General features: G+C 44.3%; 1 protein-coding gene across 5 annotated transcripts in view; it reads right to left on the bottom strand.

The window, feature by feature from the left end:
- LOC105490109 (ring finger protein 149) overlaps window positions 1-16687 on the bottom strand; it is a 48389-nt gene extending 31702 nt beyond the window's left edge. For 4 of the 5 annotated variants that reach the window (XR_011612107.1, XR_011612108.1, XR_011612106.1 and 1 more), the window contains exons 1-3: window positions 16125-16687; window positions 2644-2894; window positions 1646-1714 (exon numbers count right to left, since the gene is read on the bottom strand). Coding sequence is in view for 2 of the 5 variants with exons in the window: in XM_011755423.3 (XP_011753725.2) it covers window positions 1646-1714; window positions 2644-2894; window positions 16125-16584 (780 nt within the window). In the remaining 3 variants the exon portion in view is untranslated. The remainder of the gene's footprint in view (window positions 1-1645; window positions 1715-2643; window positions 2895-16124) is intronic. The other variant, XM_011755424.3, reaches the window with a different exon arrangement.
- Between the last annotated feature and the right edge of the window lie 5519 nt (window positions 16688-22206).

Here is a 22206-nt window from a genome sequence, read left to right as displayed (position 1 = left end):
TCAAAATTGTTCTGTATGGGAAGAGGATAATATCAATTTACTTGTGTTCTCAAAGATTCGATTCAGTAAATTAAACAAATACATCTACGTCTTCTCACACTTAAAAACTTCGATTTCCGGCCAGGCACGGTGGCTCAAGCCTGTAATCCCAGCACTTTGGGAGGCCGAGGCAGGCGGATCACGAGGTCAGGAGATCGAGACCATCCTGGCCAACATGGTGAAATCCCATCTCTACTAAAAATACAAAAAATTAGCTGGGTGTAGTGGCGGGCACCCGTAGTCCCAGCTACTTGGGAGGCTGAGGCAGGAGAATGGCGTGAACCTAGGAGGCGGAGCTTGCAGTGAGCCGAGAATGCGCCACTGCACTCCAGCCTGGGTGACGGAGTGAGACTGTCTTATTAAAGAAGAAAAAAAAAGAACTGCGATTTCCTGCTAAGGAGGCTAAGAAGGCATGTTCCAAGAGGAACGTAAACCACATGCTTGTCAAGTAACTGACTATGCTGAATGTGTGCAGAGTTTGTCACAGGCATTAACCGGAAACTCGATCCCTAAGGACCTTCTGAGTGATCTGCAAACCAGACACTAATCTTAAGCCATGAGATGTGATCTTTTTTTTTTTTTTTACTTTTTCTGTTCAACACATTTACATGGAAAGAAAACAATACCTTGCACAAACTGTTAAAATTGAACTGCAGTACGAAAGCAATTAGCAAAGGAATGGTAGCCACCAATACAATTCTCGAAGCCTCATTACTATCAATTCCAAATGAAAAAAAAAAAAAAAATGAAAGGTCTGTAAGCTAATGTGTTATTTTTGCTTTAATCCTTTAAGGTCAAAGAAAGAGATATACACCATAAGTGCAGGTACTCTTTCTTTCTGAAGGGGAATAGAGACTGGAGGGTGGCACAGATTTTTGATAACTTAGTGAGATAACATGAAAATCCAAACAGCTACACCAAGTCATAGCTGCAAGTCAACACAATTATCAACATTTTAAAGCACACCAGAAGAACTATGAAAAGAATAAATACTACGCATTAGCAACAGTTTTCCTTTTAAGGCATCTATTCTCCAAGAATCTGAGCTTCTAGATTCAGGATTTGTCCTATTTCAAAAATGCTTTAAAATTCTGGTATGATTTTGAACTTTTAAGTGTCAGATTGGCCATGTCAAAATGCTTCCTTTTCCAAAAGTAGTTTTAAAAACCCCTTTTCTCTCCTTCTCCATAAATGCCAACATGTTCTCCCTGTAACTAAAGGAGTGGACACATAGTCTCAGATTTAACAGAAATGAACTGAAGGTATCAAGGGTTGGTGAAGACTGTATGCTCCTCCACATCTTTATAGTTACCTGGTTCTAACCAGCACCACTTTCTTCACTGCTGGGAATGTCAGAGCGGTCCAGGAGGGCAGCAACCAGCCACTGTGGCTCCCAAAGTGCTTGAACTGTCACCAGTGAGGGGCTCAATTTTAAATTAAATTGGTTTAAATGCAAATTGCCGTATGTGACTAGCGGCTACCATATTAATGCAGGTCTAGAAGGCTCTTCTCAATAGCAAAATATTTCTGCCAATCCTTCTTTAAAATAAACACGTACAGCATATTCTCTACTCTAAACCACAAAAAAAAACCATGAAAATATTACCTTTTCTCCATGCTTTACAGTATGAAGTAGAAGCTGGCCAATAACTTTCTTAGTTTCTTTTCTATGGCTCTTGGGTGGGAAAATATTAATATAGTTATTGAATAATTTAAATTAAATCACTATTTTTCTTAAAAGTCACAAATACAATACACATAAGCATACAGAAAACATTTCACTTGAAAGGCAAAGTCAAATGACTATACTGAAAATAACTTTTAATGGCAAAAACCGCAATTACTTTTGCACCAACTTAATAAAAAAGCCCCCAAACAACAAAAGCCATTCAAGTCTTAATATGCAGAACAGCCATATGTAACATTAAGAGGTGTGTGACCAAGAGTACTGATTTTCAATTTCTTTTCTGAAGAAGAAACCACATCTTATGTTTAAATATTGTCAAGAAAGTAAGAAGCTAAGGATAGGGGTACCATATGCTCATCTACTCAAGTACCTAAAAGCCAAAGGCCTCTTCCTAGTACTCAAGACAGAACAGTCAACTTTCCACAATGACAGAAATAAGTGGGACGTTCAAAAGGCCTGCCTTGGGAAGCCACTGGCTCTCTGACGGCCCTTCTCTTTGCTGTCACTGAGACAGATAAATGGCTTTACTACAGCTCCATGATGGAGACAGAGAGGCCCCCATTTCCTCTCTGCTCCTCACTTTTAGGTCTCATCAGAGAATGAGGGCTACCTAAGGACAGGTCCACCCTTAACTCAGGCCTTTTCATCACTCCTTTGTGTCTGGCAAGTGACTAAGAGGGTTCCTGCAGGAAACAAATGTGCAAAAAGTAACCCAGAATTAAAGGTATCTAATCTCCCACAAAACAAAAAATTTAACATAGTCCAATTAAAAAGTGATTTCCAAAAAGTCATGTGAATACTTAAATAATATAAGCAAAAATAAAAGAATACGGTCAAATATAACTTCTAGGAATACATATGGGGCATATTTATGAACTATCTTTTAAAAATCAAAATTCAGAGTTATCCATCATTACCTGACTTCCAATCTGAGAGCCAGTATATAGGAAACGCTGTATATAGTAAAATATTAGCCAGGCTAACGAGATAATCATCATGGTGATGAAGGCGATGGCCACAAACACCACAGACTGACCGCTGATGAACTCCTGTACGTGCCGAGTGCCAACCCCTATGGTCATCGTTACTGGAATTCCTTTCTGCACCAGCTCCAAAATTTCTCTTCCTTTTGGATAGCTAATCATAATGACCACTATATTTCCTGTTCCTGTAGGAAAGAACAAAGAAATCAATGTGAAGAACACAAAATATGATACAGAGAACATTAAATTAAATATAAGGGTACTATGTTCATCTACATATATAAATACATTAGAAAAATTCCATGGAAAACATAAGTTACCAAACCTGGTTCCAAAAGAAACTGATGACATTATAAGTAATAGAATCAATCACTAAAAACTACTCCCCCCAGCCAGGCATGGTGGCTCACGCCTGTAATACCAACACTTTGGGAGGCCTAGATGGGTGGATCACTAGGTCAGGAGTTCAAGACCAGTCTGGCCAACATAGTGAAACACCATCTCTACCAAACTTACAAAAAATTAGCCGGGTGTGGTGGTGGGCACCTGTAATCCCAGCTTGGGAGGCTGAGGCAGGAGAATCGGGGTGAACCGGGGAAGCAGAGGTTGCAGTGAGCTAAGATCGCGCCACTGGACTCCAGCCCCAGCGACAGTGCGAGACCCCAGCTCAAAAATAAATAAATAAATAAATAAATAAATAAATAACGATTCCCCCAAAAGCTAGAGTACTGTTCAGTTTCACAGGTGAAGTCTACCACCAAACCTTTAAGGAACAAGTAATAGCAACGATATTTAAGTTGTTCCACAGCAGATTACAAAATTAGAAAGTTTAAAAATTACTTGTGGCCGGGCGCGGTGGCTCAAGCCTGTAATCCCAGCACTTTGGGAGGCCGAGACGGGCGGATCACGAGGTCAGGAGATCGAGACCATCCTGGCTAACACGGTGAAACCCCGTCTCTATTAAGAAATACAAAAAACTAGCCGGGCGAGGTGGCGGGCGCCTGTAGTCCCAGCTACTCGGGAGGCTGAGGCCGGAGAATGGCGTAAACCCGGGAGGCGGAGCTTGCAGTGAGCTGAGATCCGGCCACTGCACTCCAGCCTGGGTGACAGAGCGAGACTCCGTCTCAAAAAAAAAAAAAAAAAAAAAAAAAAAAAAAAAAATTACTTGTAAGACGGCCAGGCGCGGTGGCTCACGCCTGTAATCCCAGCACTTTGGGAGGCCGAGGCGGGCGGATCACAAGGTCAGGAGATCGAGACCACAGTGAAACCCCGTCTCTACTAAAAATACAAAAAATTAGCCGGGCGCGGTGGCGGGTGCCTGTAGTCCCAGCTACTCAGGAGGCTGAGGCAGGAGAATGGCAGGAACCCGGGAGGCGGAGCTTGCAGTGAGCCGAGATCGCGCCACTGCACTCCAGCCTGGGCAACAGCGTGAGACTCCGTCTCAAAAAAAACAAAAACAAAAACAAAAACAAAAACAAAAAAAAATAAAAATAAAAATAAAAATTACTTGTGGCCAGGCGCGGTGGCTCAAGCCTGTAATCCCAGCACTTTGGGAGGCCGAGACGGGCGGATCACGAGGTCAGGAGATCGAGACCATCCTGGCTAACACGGTGAAGCCCCGTCTCTATTAAGAAATACAAAAAACTAGCCGGGCGAGGTGGCGGGCGCCTGTAGTCCCAGCTACTCGGGAGGCTGAGGCCGGAGAATGGCGTAAACCCGGGTGGCGGAGCTTGCAGTGAGCTGAGATCCGGCCACTGCACTCCAGCCTGGGTGACAGAGCGAGACTCCGTCTCAAAAAAAAAAAAAAAAAAAAAATTACTTGTAAGACGGCCAGGCGCGGTGGCTCACGCCTGTAATCCCAGCACTTCAGGAGGCCGAGGCGGGTCGATCACGAGGTCAGGAAATCGAGACCATCCTGGCCAACATGGTGAAACCAAGTTTCTACTAAAAATACAAAAAATTAGCCAGGCGTGGTGGCAGGCGCCTGTGGTCCCAGCTACTCGGGAGGCTGAGGCAGGAGAATGGCGTAAACCCGGGAGATGGAGCTTGCAGTGAGCCGAGATCGCGTCACTGCACTCCAGCCTAGGCGACAGAGCAAGGCTCTGTCTAAAAAAAAAAAAAAAAAAAAAAATTACTTCTAAGATAATAAAACCAAACATGGTAATAAACAACCAACAAAAGAACCATACAAGCCAGGCATGGTAGTTCACACCTGTAATCCCAGCACTTTGAGACGTGAGATCGGAGGATCACTTGAGGCCAGGAGTTGGAGACCAGCCTGTGTAAGTGAGACCATGCCTCTACAAATAATTTAAAGAAAAAACGAGTTGGGAGCAGGTGGTTGAGGCTGCAGTGAGCTGAGATCATCCTACCGTACTCCAGCTTGGGCGACAGAGTGAGACTGTAGCTCAATGAAAAACAAACAAACAAAACACTATACAGATCAATTCCACTTATGAGTACTAATACATAATGCCTAAAGCATATTCATTAAAATCAGGGAGACAATATGAAAATTTCTACTATGATCACTATTATTTAGCATTGCTCTGAAGGCATAAGCAGACATGAGACAAAAATCAAGAGACATAGAAAAGAAGGGCTAAAATAAAAAATTTTACATGAATTTAGCTACAAATGAATGCAAGAATCATAAAATATCAGTAAGATTAAAAAAGAACTAAAAATACTGCTTCTAAGTTCACTTAGAAGGAAAATAAGACGACTGGAACAACGTTTTAAACAGTGAAACCCGGACCGGTCTTTAAGTAATTAAAACATCGTGGCTGTAGCATATGGAGACGCCCACAGAATGAGACAGAATAAAAGTCCAAAAATAGACCCAAATACATTAAAGAATTTAGTGCACAGAAGCAGAATTCCAAATGCATGAGGCAAAATGAATTATTTAAAAAATTATTTGAGGCAACTGGGTATCACCGGTGGGGCGGGTGGGGAGAAGCTGCATCCATTTCTCACAACTTACGCCAAAATAAATTCCAACTAAATCAAAGATTTAAAGGTATATATATAAAAAGAGGAAACATACAACGGCCAGAAGATGGGAATTAAAAAATATATATTGAAGAAAAGCTTCTCCAAGTATAAAAACTACCTTAGAGGTTCTTTAAAAAAATTTTTTTTTAACTACAGAAAAATGAAAATTTTCTCCATGAGTAAAAGCAAAACCAAGGTCAAAAGAGCAAAAGAGCAATGTCCATGTCTCTTTGGCCCAGCAATTCTGTGTCCAGGAACGCAACTGCATAGATGTAACCAATGAGGTATCCATAAAGATTTATTGTTAGCTGGGCACGGTGACTCATGCCTGTAATCCCAGCACTTTGCGGGGCCAAGGCGGACGGATCAGGAGTTTGAGACCAGCCTGGCCACCACGGCAAAACCCTGTCTCTACTTCAAAGAAATACAAAAATTAGCTGGGTGTGGTGGTGCATGTCTGTAGTCCCAGCTACTTGAGAGGCTGAGGCAGGAGGATCACCTGAGCCTAGGAGGCAGAGACTGCAGTGAGCTGAAATTGCACCACTGCACTCCAGACTGGGCAACAGAGCAAGACACTGTCTCAAAAATAATAATAAAATTAAATAAATAAAAAAGATTTATTGCCAATGTTTTTTCCTAAGTTTTCGCTATCACAATATAAATGTCCATTGAAAAGAAAAAAGCTATATAAATTACAGTATGTGTATGAAGGCTGAAGTAGCAGCTCTGTAAGTACTGACAGTATCCATGACAGAAAACACACAATATGTAAACTGTGTGGACAGCATGCTGCCCTTAAAAAAACAACAACGAAAACCCAAAGACCTACATGCCCCTATAAACACATACCACCTTCTGGAAGGCTACCCCAGAGACTGGAGACCATGACTGTTCTGGGGAAAGGCTCTAGGGGATGCAGGACGGGGTGGGGGGTCTTATTTGCATAGTAAGAATTCTGTATCATGTACACATGTTAGCTATTCAAAAAATAACTTTTAGGCGTGTTGGCTCACGTCTATAATCTCAGCACTTTGGGAGGCCGAGGCAGGTGGATCACTTGAGGTTAGGAGTTTGAGACCAGCCTGGCGAATATGGTGAAACCGTGTCTCTACTAATATTACACATGCAAAAAAGTAGCTGGGCGTGGTAGCTCATGCCTGTAATCCCAGCTACTCAGGAGGCTGAGGCAGAAGAATTGCTTGAACCTAGGAGTCGGAGGATGCAGTGAGCCAAAATCGCGCCACTGCACTCCAGCCTGGGCGAGAGGGCGAGACTCTGTCTCAAAACAAAACAAAAAATAACTTGAAAGGGTATATAAAGAATGTTCCCTGACATCACACTAAAACCACATTTTAACACTATTTTACTGTGGAGAGAAATTTCATCTACAGCAAATCCACTGGGTCTCAAGCTTTGGGATTTAGTTACTGAAACACCAGAAGGACACCCTTCTAAGGTAGCCCCTGTGTGGAAGCCGATCCTATGATCTGATGACCTGCCTGTCTAACAGGGTCCCTTGGCAAGAACTGTAGTTTCCAAAGCACCCACACAACCAACCATGTCATCACAAGGCGACACAACAAGGAGAAAGGCATTTTCTGCCATCACGAAAATAAACATCTAGTAGTTAAGAAGGACATGTATAGAAAGAATTATGATGGTTATATCGGATATAATTACATGGCACTTTGCAAGCTGAAAGTCTTTTTTGTAAACCCGCTTTTGTGGAAAATTCCAAGCACATACAAAGTAGAAAGAATAGTACCACGAACTCTCATGTTTCCATCTCAGTTAAAAGCTTTTACGCAGAAAACTAAACTATGCTACGATGATAGTTGAATCAATTTCTGGTACTGATACCACATTCTTTGTGTGGTAACGGGGAAGAACATGTTTACATTTATAACTCACTTGAAGCAGGAAAAGGCCACACTATAGTTCTACAGCTGAGTGTTTAGAAATCCTAGGGAGTTGCTCAATGTCACACACCACCTGAAAAAGCCAGTTCTAAAATCTGAAGACCCAGTTCCGAGGTAGTGTCCCTTCCCCGCACCCCTTCATAGGATCACAGGCTCCACAGCCAGACAGACCTGGGTGCAAATATCACTGTTATCTACTGCCTGGGGGGCTGGACAAATCATGCTCACTGAGAATGCTTCTGCAGCTACAAAATGGGGATGAGCATGACTCTATTTCAGACTACCACTTTTGCAATAAGAAAGCAGAGTAACAAAGAGCTACAGAAGTAAGGGGACGATTTTGTTTGGGGTGGAGGGAAATCTCCCCAGACACACTGGAACCACATCTCAAAGGAGAGAAGAGTTTACAAAGCAAAGGAAGAGGGTTTCTAGACGGTAGACCACAACAGTATATTTGGGATGGTGACAGTTTGGCTGGTGACTAAGATACATGTAAAGGTATCTTGTTGAATAAATGAACGGATGAGTAGGAGACAGAAGATTAACTGAGATTAAAAAGGTTCTTCAACACCTACAATCTCAAGGCTGGGGTGGGGGAAGGGATACTGCCGCAACAAGTATCAGGACACCCTGCCCAGAAAACACTTGCAATATCAATCTGAAATTTCTCACCTAGGAAATTCATCTTAGTTCGCTGAGTTAAAAGAAATTATTAATTAATTAATTTATTTATTTATTTTTGAGACAGAGTCTCGCTCTTGCTCTGTCGCCCAGGCTGGAGTGCCGTGGCACGATCTCGGCCTTGGCCTCCCAAAGTGCTGGGAACAGAGGCGTGAGCAACCACGTCTGGCCATGGATCTCTTGACCCTAGGGAGTTTGAGACCAGCCTGGGCAACATGGCAAAAATCCTGTCTCTATTAAAGCAAACCAAAAAAACCTGCCTAGCATGAGGACTGAACAGTTTATGATTATATTATAATCATAGCAGCAAGATTGCTTCTGGAAATTATTTTAAATTAACAAAACCCAGAACGAAGACTATACCCTGAGATTTGCTTTTCCAGAACATTTCTGGGGACGAACTGGAGACAGGGCAGTTGGGGAAAAAACACGCTAGTTCAGGGGTCAGCATGTGCATAACCCCAAGGGGTGCCAGGCACAGGCACCTTGTAGGCCCTACTCTTGCCTCTGATACATCGCCGCCTCTCTGGTCAATACTTAAGAGCTAAGCTACTCAAGTTATTGTGCTCGACCCGTCCTTAATTGGCACATGAGACCAAATCACAGCTTATTTCCAAACTAAATGGCTGGATTTTTTCACGGAAACTCAAAGACTTGGCATGACAGAGGAAAAAGCCCTTTGAGGTTATATTTTCCTTCCCCAGGCCTCAACATTGTTACCAATATTGCTTGACTAAAAAAATGTCACCTTGCCCTCTTTCCCACAAGAAGCTACACACCTTGGCATTAGACAGGAAAATTTCTTGAAGGCAATTTATGCTTTTTGTTTTACACTTAGCAAAATATCTTTGCACATAGTACATAATCATACATCTACTTGCTGAACAACAATAAATACCGAATATAGTGTTTTTTTGTTTTTTGAGACAGGGTCTCACTGTTGCCCAGGCTGGAGTACAGCTGCACGATTACAGCTCACTGAAGCCTTGACCTCCCAGGCTCAGGCAATCCTCCCATCTCAGCCTCTCTAGTAGCTGGGACTGTGCCACCACACCCAGCTAATATTTGTCTGTCTATTTATTTATTGAGACGGAATCTTGCTCTGTCACCCTGGCTGGAGTGCAGTGGTGCAATCTCAGCTCACTGCATGCTCTGCCTCCCGGGTTCACACCATTCTCATGCCTCAGTCTCCCTAGCAGCTGGGACTACAGGTGCCCGCCACCATGCCCAGCTAATTTTTTTGTATTTTTAGTAGAGACGGGGTTTCACCGTGTTAGCCAGGATGGTCTTATCTCCTGACCTCGTGATCTGCCCGCCTCGGGCTCCCAAAGTGCTGGGATTACAGGTGTGAGCCACCGTGCCTGGCCTGCTAATTTTCATTTTTATATTTTTTGGGGGTTTCACCATGTTGCCCAGGCTGGTCTCAAGCAATCTGCCTGCCTAAGCCTCCCAAAGTGCTGGGATTACTGGTATGCATCACGACGTCCCACTTCAAAGACAGTATTTCTAACAAACCAAATCACCCGTAACACAATTTAACATTCTTCTGTGCCAAAAAGTAAAGTTGTGCTTACTTCTGTTTCTTTTCAAATTTCTGTGTTTCTCTTATCACGTTGTCAAAATAATAATAAAAAGGAAAAACGTTCTGACTTGGTCAACAGCTTTAAAATTCTTCTGGATGACATGAGTCTAGTGTACTATTTCTCCTCCCAAGACAGCTATTTAAAGTAGATTTCAACATTCTCTTGAAGGAGAAGGGAGCTATTGAAATATTTAAAGTAGTGGATTAGATTTCTGTTCTAGAAAACTAATTTAGGCAGCAAGAAATCGTTTCAAAGTTCCACAAAGAGAATACTATCAACTTTCAGGTTTTCTTTTCCCCAATAACTTAACTGCAACACTCTCTCTACTTTTTTCCCCCTCCTCTCTGGAGAATTTCTGGTCAAATCTTTAAGGTTCAGCATAAGCTCAACTTAAGACTTTTCAGCACCATCCGCCTCTTAGAGACCTCTTTTTGCACACCTACTATAATTTATTTATACGTCTCCCTCACTAGACAAGTACTACCTGTTCTTATTTATTAGTTTTTGTAGCCCTAGCATCAAGCAGTGATGGCCTATAAAAAGGCTTCTACATGAATGAATAAAACTGAAAAACTGGCTCATCTTTTAGTGCTACAGTTAAAATGACCCAATAAGGCGAATTCCCAATAAACAGATTCCCTAGCAGGTGAATTTGGTGAATTCATCAATATGAATGTAAATATCATGGAAATCTGAAGTATTATGCAAAGCAAACGTTTTTATGGTTGGTTAGGTGAGTTAGGAGGACCCCAACATAAGTGCAATTCTCTTTTTGGCACAGAATTTTAAATTATGTTTTGGACAATGTGTCTTGCTCAAAAACATTTTGTATTTTTGAATATAATACTCAACAATGTTAAGAACTCTTTTGCAATGTTCCCAAATGCACTGCTTTATCTTAGATCTTCATTCTCAGATCTCAGATCTTTTGCAATATTGCAAAAGGCTGTTTCTGCCACCCAGAATATCCTATAGCCCACTCACCTCTACCGCACACAACACACCTTCCCCATCGACTTTAACTTGTCCTTCAAAACTCAACCTTGGCCAGGTGTGGTGGCTCACACCTGTAATCCCAGCACTCTGGGAGGCTGAGGCAGGACAGCTTGAGTCCAGGAATTTGGAAGCAGCCGGGCAACACAGTGAGACCCCATCTCTACAAAACATTTAAAAAATTAGCCAGGTGTGGCAGCATGCACCTATAGTCCCAGCTACACAGAAGGCTAAGGTGGGAGGACTGCTTGATCCCTAAAGGGCAAAGCTACAGTGAGCTATGATTGTGCCACTGCACTTCAGCCTGGGCAACAGACTGAGACACTGTCTCTAAAAAAAGAAATAAAAAAAACAAAACTCCAAAACCAACCAAACAAAAAACCCTCAACCTTTCTGGGAAGTGTCCTAGCTGATCCCATCCTCTGTGAGGCTATGAGGTGCCATTTCTGTCTTCCTACAGCACCAAAATACATTTTATTTTATTTTTGAGAGACAGTCTTGCTCTGTCGCCCAGGCTGTAATGCAGTGGCACAATCTTGGCTCACTGCAACCTCTGCCTCCCAGGTTCAAACTATTCTCATGCCTCAGCCTCCCAGGTAGCTGGAACTACAGGCGCTTGCCTCAACGCCTGGCTAATTTTTTTTCGTATTTTTAGTAGAGACGGAGTTTTTCCCATGTTGGCCAGGCCGGTCTCGAACTCCTGACCTCAGGTGATCCACCTGCCTCAGCCTACTAAACTGCTGGGATTACAGGTGTGAGCTACTGTGCCCAGCCTCAAAATACATTTTAAATTCAAATCTAAAGTTTTAGATAATTTGTGAGAGTACAGCATTACAGATCATCAAGAACTTACTATCCATTCATAAAAGACTATTTAACTTGCTCTGCAAATACAAAATGCACACCCCTCAACATGTGAGCTCTCTAAAGGTCAGGGATTTTAAAAAAAATTTTTTTTCTATACCTCTAATCAATAAGAGGGATTTCTTACACATCTTTGTAACCTCCCCTGCTACCCACTCCAACTCTGGCAGATTCCCAAATATAGCTCCAAGCCTTGCCAGTACTTGGCACTCAGTAAATAACTGTCAAAAAATGAAAGTGCCATTCTTAAAAGACCACGCCAAGATTTCAGCTAAAGGATCAGCCTATTTGTTAACAAACACATGTACGTTAATTTAAGGCCAATATCCTGTAAAAGCTTTTATTGTAGTGCTTTGATGTTTATTAATTTCCACCTACCTTGGTCAAGTTTACTTTGATACCTTTGCAACACCTGCATTAAATCCCTTTCCTTAGCCAGGTGTGGTGGCTTATACTCCCAGCACTGTGGGAGGCCAAGACAGGCAGATCACTTGAGCTGAGGGAGAACAGCCTGACTAACATGGCAAAACCCCATCTTTACAAAGAGTACAAAAATTAGCCAGACACGGTGGCGTGTGCTTGTAGTCCCAGCTACTTGGGGGGCTGAGGTAAGAGGATCGCTTGAGCCTAGGATGCAGAGGTTGCAATGAGCCAAGATTATGCCACTGCACTCTAGCCTGGGTGACAGAGCAAGACCTTGCCTCAAAAAAAAAAAAAAAAAAGCCTTTCCTTTATACCTCCTAAGCACCTGTGCATACTGCAATTATGAGGTTCAAACCACATTGTCTGGAAAGTTCTGTGTATCACTCCCCCTAGACCATACACCTCTTAAGGGCAGGCCTGTGTCCTATGCATTTCTATCCCTGAGTAGGCATAATACTTAACCCAAAGTGGCTGCTGAATATATGTCTGCTAAAGTAAACAGAATTGACTTTGGAAATTAGTAACAGTCCTTATAGTTGTTCTGACGAAAAATTAAAATCACTTTTTTTTAGAGCCACAATAAAATACTGATTTAAATCCCAAAATAATCTTGTACTGGATTCTAGTAGAGACAAGCAAGATTTCAGAAAAACTGGAGAAATTCTCCTGAGGCTTGGGAAGAGACTACCAGTATTCTTTTTTTTTTTTTGGAGACAGGGTCTCACTCTGTCACCCAGGCTGGAGTGCAGTGGCACAATCTCGGCTTACTGCATCCTCTGACTCCCGGGTTCAGGTGATTCTCTTGCCTCAGCCTCCCGAGTAGCTGGGACTACAGGCCCGCACCACCATGCCCAGCTCAGTTTTGTATTTTTAGTGGAGACGGGGTTTCACCATGTTGGCCAGGCTGGTCTCGATCTCTTGACCTCATGATCCACCTGCCTTGGCCTCCCAAAGTGCTGGGATTACAGGCGTGAGCCAACGCACCCAGTCTAGTATTCAATTTTATAGGCAGGCCACCACCACCTACTTCATAGAAAACCAATGTTACACAGAACAGTGAGAGCCACTGGTTTTTCCTGGCTCTAGTCACACTCTGGCTAAACACAGAAACCTAAGTCTGAGCCATCTTCAAGGCTGGCTGTACACAGTCACCTTGTGACTTAATTCCATTCTCAAAAAGTCACACTGGGTACCATTATGCCCAACGTGGCCACATTCTGTAAAGGTCTTTTCATTTCTGCAGTCACCACTACAGTACTGGCCCTTATACTTCTACTTAGACTAGCCCCACAGTCTAAGTGGATTCTGTTCCCAGTTTTTGCTGTTTAATTCATCCGTCACACTGCTACCAAACTAATTTCCCTTTAATCAGTGCTTCAAAATGTTGGATAATTTTGTCAGCCCCTCCCCGACTCTCTAAACGTTTTGCAATATCTGCAGACATCTTTGATTGTCAGGACTGGAATTCAGTGGGTGGAGGCCAGGGATGCAGCTAATATATCCTACAACGCACAGGACAACCCCTGCCCCAACACACACAGAGACACACATGTGGTAAGGGGGTAGGGACAGGGAGGAAGAGGGAGAGGAGGGGGAGAGGGAGAGAGAACAAAGAATTATCTGGCCCTAGATGACTATGTTGTCCTGGGCTAGTCATTTAAACTCCTTGAGCGTCAGTTTCCTCATCTGTATGTACTCCGTGGTCAAATACCTACCTTAAAGGCTGTTGGGACGAGTGAGTCACTCTATGCAGAACACTGAGCTGTGTCTGAAGACTGGACACTTCACACATCTTTAAATTGTTTCGTTGGTCTTTTCTCACAAACAGAATTATTCTCTCACTAAAAAGGCTAGAATGGACACCAATAATGGGAAGAGAAGCTCCCAAGAAGTAGATTTCACATGAACATCAGAGGTGTTTTTCTGGGCCTGGATAAATTACATGTCAATAACATAAGCAGGCAAGGTTGCTGAGCCATGGTTACAACAAGTGCTATTAGCCCGAAAAGGGGGTTCTTAAAGCTATTATCAAAAAATGCAGTAAGTAGATTTGGAAAACTGTAGGCTGATGAACCTGCCATTTGAAAAAAAGTCTACGTTAAGATGGGTGTATAAGGACCCAGCAACAGAGAATCACGGCACACTAACCTCTTTTCTTTGACAGAACTACTAAAGTGGGGAACACTGTTGATAGGATGTACGTGGAGTGCTATGTCAAATCTGACAGGACCTTTCATGGCACTCTTGTGGAAACGCAGCCTGGGTACCATGACAATTAAATAGATTTGTAACCACTGGAATAACCGCACCCAACATGGTGCCTAGCCCAGTGCCACCACATGGACTTCTGCTCTCATTCCCATGCCCTCCTTTCTGCTGCAACTGAGGAACTGTCCTTGGACTGCCTGTGGCCAAGCCTCCAGGGTTCTGGACCCAGCCTTCCTGCCCTCTGGAAGACTCTGGCAGATCACTCCCACCCAATTTCAAACACACCCTACCAACTTTGTCCCACCATCCCGTACTCCCACAATTTCTGCCCATTCCTCTGCATCTCCCTCAGTCTTCAACCTTCTTGAAAGAGTTGTCCTAACAATCCTTACTTCCTCTCAACAGTCTTTCAGCTGGCTACTTTTCTCATCACTTCACAAAATAGGCAAATCCAAGGTTATTTTTCTGTCCTCACTTTACGGTTAGGTCCTGAACTTGTATTCAGGACGCCAAAATAGAGCAAAAAACAGAAGTATAGGAAAAATAATGTCTGACTTAGTAGCAGTGGAAACAAACACAAAAAAAATTAACCACATTAAGCTGAGACTGAGTCAACTAGTTGTGTGATGCATAAGTGGTTATCTTACATAACAGAATATGTTCACTCTCTGTGTACTGGTCGTTATTTTACCCGGAACTTAGTTTTAAGGATATTTTGCAAAATAAGACTTAAACTACGACTACTGCCTGAAGATACAACCTGCTGCCCTAGGGAATGGTATGTGTAGGAAGGGTTGCCTGGCAAATAGCAAGGTCTTATTATTATTTTTCTTGAGGTCTTGCTCTCTCGCCCAGGCTGGAGTACAGTGGCACAATCACAGCTCTCACTACAGTCTCGACCTCCTGGGCTCAAGTGATTCTCCCATCTCAGCCTCCTGAGTGCCTGGGACTACAGGTGGGCGCCACCCTGCCCACGCGATTTTTAAAAATTTTTATAGGATGGTGTCTCACTATGTGCGCCAGGCTGGTCTCGCACTCCTGGCCTCAAGCGATCCTCCCACCTCGGCCTCCCAAAGTGCTGGGATTACAGGTCCCAAGGTCTTGTCTGGAATGAATACAGTAATTTCAAAATTTTGATCGTAACTCAAGACTCACTGAATCTGACCGGCAGTAGAGCCAGTGTTATAACCCTAAATGTAGCAAGTCAGAAAGCACAGGTCAAGGTTTACTGACTCAGTCAGATGCAGGTTTTCTGACTCAGAGTTTAGAATATTCAGACATGATTCAAGAAAGCGAAGAAACCAGAGTGCCAACGAGCCATCACCTTATGTTGATGAAGGGACAACCGATCCTGGGGCGCGCTGGGTTAAGAGCTTGGATTCCTACTCACCCCTCCAACTTTTGGAAGCGGTGAATGGAAAGGGGACCATGATTAGGAATCTAAGATTTCCCCACCTGTTAGAACCACAAGGCTCCTTCTGTGGATTTTAACGTCTTTTGTACTCCCTTCACCCCATGGATCAAAGGCGAAGATCATATCTCGTCTGCAGACTTACCTCCCTCCCAACAGCGCTCGGGGAGCCGCACCGAGCAAATGAGGGCTTCCCTGAGAGTTCCAACAGCTAGAGGCCTGAGAATCGTGCCAGGCCCGCTTGGCGGCCTGCGGTTCAGGGCCAACCCTGAAGACCCCAGCCTCGGTTGCCGCGCATAAGTCCCCCTCCCGTCCTCGCGCCCCCGGCCTGCTCACCCGCATGGGACATGGGCATGGTGAGGTTCCCGTAGCGCTCCTCGTTGTAGAGGACCACGGCCGAGGCGTTCCTCCGCGCCGCCACCAGCACCTTGTCCTTGAAGGTGCAGCCCCCGCGAGCCACCAGGGCGACCCAGGGCGCGGCCCCTCGGCCGCCGGGCTCGGGCACGAAGAAGCGCGTGTCGGGCGCGCAGCCCTCGGGGTCTCCGCCGGGCGCCCACGGGACGCCCACCAGGCCCTGAGCGCCCTCCTTGGGCGAGCTGTCGCCGAAGCGGCCGCTCTCCGAGACGCTCCACACCGTCAGGTTGGTCTGCGGGTCCACGTACTCGATGCTCACCACGGCCGAGAACCACTCGAGAGCCCGGCCCCGGGCCCCGGGCGCGCACAGGGCCAGGGCGAGCAACGCCAGAGCCAGCCCGCCGCGGGCCCCAACGCCGGCCTCGGGCCGCCGCCACGCCATGGCAGCACAGCTGAGCTGACTAGGGGCAGGCGGGGGTCACGCGCGAGTGCTGTGAGGCCGCGGAGCGCAGAGAAGCTGACGCCCACCGCCGCCCGGGAAGACTGAGGCGGGGTCGGGGCCCTGGCCGCTGCGCACGCGCACTTGGCGGAGCGGACGAGGGGCGTGACTGGCCCTGGCCCCGCCCCCGCCCGATCAGCCGCGCAGTACGCAGGCGTAAGCTCCGCTGAGCCACGGACCGCGAGCCGTTCTGGGCTCTCGGGCGCCTGTGGGCGGAGGCGGGGCGCGCAGCCTATACCACAGTTTGCGCCACGGCTGACCCCTTGGCCAGGGGCCGAGTTTGCGCAACAGGACGTCTAGCATCCCCGAAGTGAGGGGAAGTAACTCCAGAGAAACGGGAAGCTTCGCTGAAAGCAGGCGTGGACCGCGGTTCAGTAAAATCGCTTAACAGATGTTTGTGGAGAGTTTATTGTGCAAGGCACATGGCAGAGGCCTTGTGTAAATCGTTTCAAAGTTAATTAGCCAAACCTGTTGGCGTCCGCCGGTAGTTCCCACTCGGGAGGCCGAGGTGGGAAGATCACCTGAGCCCCACAGGTGGAGGCTGCATTGAGCCGAGATCACCACTCCTCTCCAGCCTGGGCGACTAGAGAGGCAATTAAAAAAAAAACCAAAAAACCAAAGTTACGCACACACTATCCAACTGCCTTTTGCTACCAATATTATGGTGCTAGTTGATTCCTTACAGCTTAAGTATATTTACATCAGCCATTTTTGTTGTAGTGTTTTATGTGTAATCTGTAATTTTGAAATAATCAGGCATAGGCATACAACATAAGTGTCATTTAGGTAGTCTGATGCCTGCTACTGATGACATACAACGTAAGTGCTCATTTGGGCATCAGACTACCTAAATGAACACCTATGTTGTATGTCAATAAAAAAGGGAAAAGGATTTGTTGTTTGGATATCAATACCCAGTGATACAGAATCCATGTAAAACTACTGTGAGTACAAAGCCTACTGCTGTCGGAAAGGAAGTTCAGAACATTGGTTTCAGATAGACTCATCTTCCCGTGTTAAGGGTCTATAACTGTAGGAAGTAGGTTGTTGCCGCCCGCATCACGTGTTTTTTTGTTTTGTTTTGTTTTGTTTTGACAGAGTCTCGCTCTGTTGCCCAGGCTGGAGTGCAGTGGCGCGATCTTGGTTCACTGCAACCTCTGCCTCCCAGGTGCAAGCGATTCTCCTGCCTCAGGCTCCAGAGTAGGTGGGATTACAGGAGGGCGCCACCCACCTAATTTTTGTATTTTTAGTAGAAACAGGGTTTTGCAATGTTGGCCAGGCTGATCTTGAACTCCTGACCACAGCCTCCCGAAGTGCTGGGATTACAGGCCCGAGTCAGTGCCCCCGGCCTGCATCATATGTTTTTTGTTGGGCCTTAAACCCTCTCCATTTCCGCTTTGCTGCTGTCTTTCTTGGACTGTCTCTGTGCTCCAAAATGCAGTCTGACCCATAGCCTGTAAGTTTTCCATGAAGTTGGATCTCCTCTCCTTTCCCGTCAGGAAACTGAATTTTAAAAGGCCCAAAGGGCCTCAGGCTTAAATTATCGTGGTCTATGCAGGCTGAGAACGGGTTTTAGGGACGCCTCAACCACCACCCTTTATGCTGCAGCACAACAAACACTGTAGTTCCCAAAAACGCGTCCTTGCAGTTTCATGTTACGTCTTGCAAATTCATTTACTTCTTTCTCCAGTGACCTGCTCCTGGCTCTTGTCCCAGCAAACCCTAAGTTAGTCTTCAAGTGTTAACTCAAAAGCTGTTTTTTTTGGTGAAACCCGCCTTGGGTAACTACGGGCAAACTTGGGTTCTCCTCCAGTTTTCCATGTTGCTTGTGTATGTTTGTCCATTCATGCTGTAGCAGCAATACTGCTTTCCAAGTTTTGGGCCTTCTTTTAATGTGAACTTCGCAAGGGCTAGGATTGTGTCCTCAGTCTTTTCATGAGCCTACCTCAACTAGCACAGTGTTGTATGTGTAATTGATAAGTAATTGATAATTTCTGAAATAGGCAGAATAGCTTTTTTTTTTTTTTTTTTTTACTGCTCAGAGTTCAGTACTCAGGATTGGTTACAGGCTTGTTGAGCAAAGTCCAGCAAGCTAATAGGAACAGACGTTGCAGCTGTTGAGCTCAGCACAGTTCCTTGGTCTTTATGTTTTTATTACTAGCTCCAGGCCTCAGTTGGTTTTCCTTGATCCAAAGTTGCCACCACTACCTCAAATCTTCAGGACCTTCTTTCCCTACACTGGCTGCCAGGGGCCTTCAGTCTGGTTAATTCCCCTTCCGTACTGCCCCAGAAGAAAAACTAACAAGCCTTCCACCTCACTCTTTGGTGTGGGGAGGGAGAGAAAGGGTGCGAGAGGTGTCATTATCTTTTCTTTTAATCATTTTATTGTAGAAACTTTCAGATACTTTCAAAAGTAGAGAGACTGGTATAAGAAACGTTATGCACTTGTAACTTAGATTCAACAATGATCTGTAACCATAATAGGTCTATTGCCTGAAGCACATGGCGAGTCAAAACACTGATACACCAGATTGCAGCAGAGAGAGGTTTAATTGTAGAGCTGCTGAACGAGGAGATGAGAGAAACCTCAAATCCATCTCCCAGAGGAGTTTGGGACTAGGGTTCTTAAGAGTTTTGGAGTGGGCTCAAGTGTGGAAATCATTGGTTGGATGATTGAAGAGTGCAGAGTGTAAAATCATGGGATAGGGAGCTGAAGAAATCGTATTCTCATGATGATTCTGTTCCCCTGTGGGGGCCTTCAGATTGGTTGGCATCATCTGTTTTACTGGAATTAGGGATCCCAGAAACATCATAAGCAATTCTTAAACAAAAGCCTTCTGATGCTAACGTTAGAAGTCCTATCAATAGGAAGAATGGGGCTACAAACAGTCGGTGTCTACTGACACATGACTTGTGGTTACAAGGAAGTGGGTCAAAGTGCCGCCTGATTACTGCTTACCCATAACTATATTTCTATCCAGAATTCTTGTTAAACCTGTGAAGATTGCTTCAGATCAACTCACGGCTAATTTGATTTCAAGTATATACCTGACCACTTCCTATCTCCTCTGATGGAGTACTTTGAAGGTGTGAAATTAAATAATTCAAACTTAAAGCTGTTGGAACTTGAAAGTATTCTGAGTCTTGAAAGGGATGTGGCTGTGTGACCTGAGTCACGTGGCATGCAGCTGCAACTTCTGTTTTTTTTTCCTGTAAATAATTGGAAAGGCCAAGCAGCACCAGAGATAAGACCCCCCACAGATTTTTACCCCTCTTCACACAGTAGTAAATTAATAAATAAATCCTCCTTGGAATGTAGCAATCAAATATTTGTAGTTATCAAATAACTATAACACATGCACTGGTCTGATATGGAAAATATTTAATCCTGCTAAAACTTCTCCGTCTCTACCTACACAAGTAAAACCTTAACTTTTCTACTTTGGAACACTGACCCTGCTTATTTGGACTCTGTGTTTCTCTACGGCCATCTTTAAGCTTTGCACTTGAATTATAGAATTTTTCTATAATTAACTATATGTTCTGAATCTCATGAGTTAAGATTGACAAAGGAAATCCAAGATATTATATCATTTTATTTGTAAACATTTTAATATGTACCTTTAAAGCATAGGGACTCTGTAAAAACATGAAAGCACAATACTATTATCACATTAAAAAATGTGACCACAATTCTTTAATATCATTGAATATTCAGTCAGCACACGAATTTCCCCTGATTGTCTCCTGAATGTTATTTTACATTTTGTTTGGATGAAGATTCACACATTGCATTTGGTTGAAATGTCTCTCAAGTTTCCTTTATTTATAGGTTTTTTTTCTTTTCAGTTTTTAAAGGAAGAAACTGGATGATTTGTCCTGTATAATTTCCCACATTCTGTATTTGGCTCATCACATCCTCCTGCTGAACACAGTATTACCTATGAGTATGAACGAGGGTTTCCTTCATAATACGCAAAAACAGCCTCCAATAAAGAAGCGCTTTAGAGGGCGAGGCTGATATAGAATGGCATGTGTCATTCACAACTTGCAATTGAAGAATTTTGTATTCATCAAAATGGTTTGTTGTCTTATTTACTGACCTCATGATACGCGTAGTGGGTAAGATTCTCAGTCTACAATCTCAGGTGTACGAGAATTCTCCAGTTCCTTATTCTTTTGGGGGGTGGTATATTTTGTCGTTGTTTCCACTGTGTTGCCCAGGCTGGACTGCAGTGGCTATTCACAGGTGCAATCATAGTGCACTATAGCCTCAAATTCCTGGGCTCAAGCAATCCTCCTGTCACAGCCTCCCAACAAGCTGGGACCATAAGCCATCATACCCACCTTGTTTTTAATAGAAATAAATTGATCTGTGAGATCCATCCTACGAGGGGTGTCTCAGTCAGTATAGGGGTCCCTCAAAAGGTGATAGGCCCCAATGGGGTCCAGAGGCCAGGGCTGGGGGTTTCGGCAGGGGCTTCTGGTTGGCAGCCTCAGTGAACACATTGCCGCTCCCACTGTCTATGGACTGCTTCCCAGCCTGCTGTGAGTGGCATGCGGCAGGAAAAGGCTTTGCTGGGCTGGGATCCTGACTGCCACCTCATCTGAAATTGTAACACCCCCTCAGGTGCAACCCTAGAGTCTCACGTGTCCAGGGGCTTACTCCCTCTCTTCTTTCTTCCCCCCAAAAGTGAACACACTCCACCACCTCTGAAATTCTTCCTGTAACCTGATGGTTTTCACACTTTAATGTGCATACTCATGGCCTGAAGAACTTGTTAAAAAAAGTTCCTCAACCTTACCCCCAGAGATTCTGATTCCAGAGGTCCGGCGGGCCCGTTTGTTCCCACTGCTGATGAGCTCACAGGCCCCTTAGAGGAATCTCCTTTCTGTAATACTGCCTGTGTCCTCTTCAGAGGGTGGAAGAGCCTTAGAACCGCTTTTGCTGTCCACTCTGCACACCTTCCTGGGTCAGAGGAACATCAAACTTGGCACCTGCTCCAACTGGCTGTGGGATGATATGGGCATAGAGGGGAGAACAAACAAATTAGTATTTCAAAATAAATATCACTAATTGGAAATTAGGTTCTACTAATAAAACATCACTTATCTGATTTATATGTACACTTTATACATACTGGCATTTTGTTGAAATTGGGAAGAAAGAAGTTTCTAAAGAGGCTTAAAACCCCATTTTCCTTGACAGGGGGCCTTCATGATGACAGGGACTGTGGCTTTTAGATTTGTGTACCCAGATAAGCATAGGTTTGAATTAATGATAACTTATTGAAATATTAAAACACACATATTCACCTTCATAGAACTCAACTGTGTATGAAAAAAGACTTGGTATTACATAATCACTAATAGTGGTCATTTTGGATGTTGATACTGCTCTGAGTGAAAATGTTTCTGAATTTAGTTTTATTATAAATTTTAAAAATTGGCCAGACCTGGTGGCTTACGCCTGGAATTCCAACACTTTAGGATGCTGAAGTGGGAGAATCACGTGAGGTCAGGAGTTTGAAACCAGCCTGGGCAACACAAGGAGACCCCATCTCT

The sequence above is a fragment of the Macaca nemestrina genome, chromosome 13 (assembly GCF_043159975.1).
Source record: "Macaca nemestrina isolate mMacNem1 chromosome 13, mMacNem.hap1, whole genome shotgun sequence".
NCBI lineage: Eukaryota > Metazoa > Chordata > Mammalia > Primates > Cercopithecidae > Macaca > Macaca nemestrina.
Note: the sequence above shows the minus strand (reverse complement) of the source record. Positions and strands in the feature narration are given on the sequence as shown.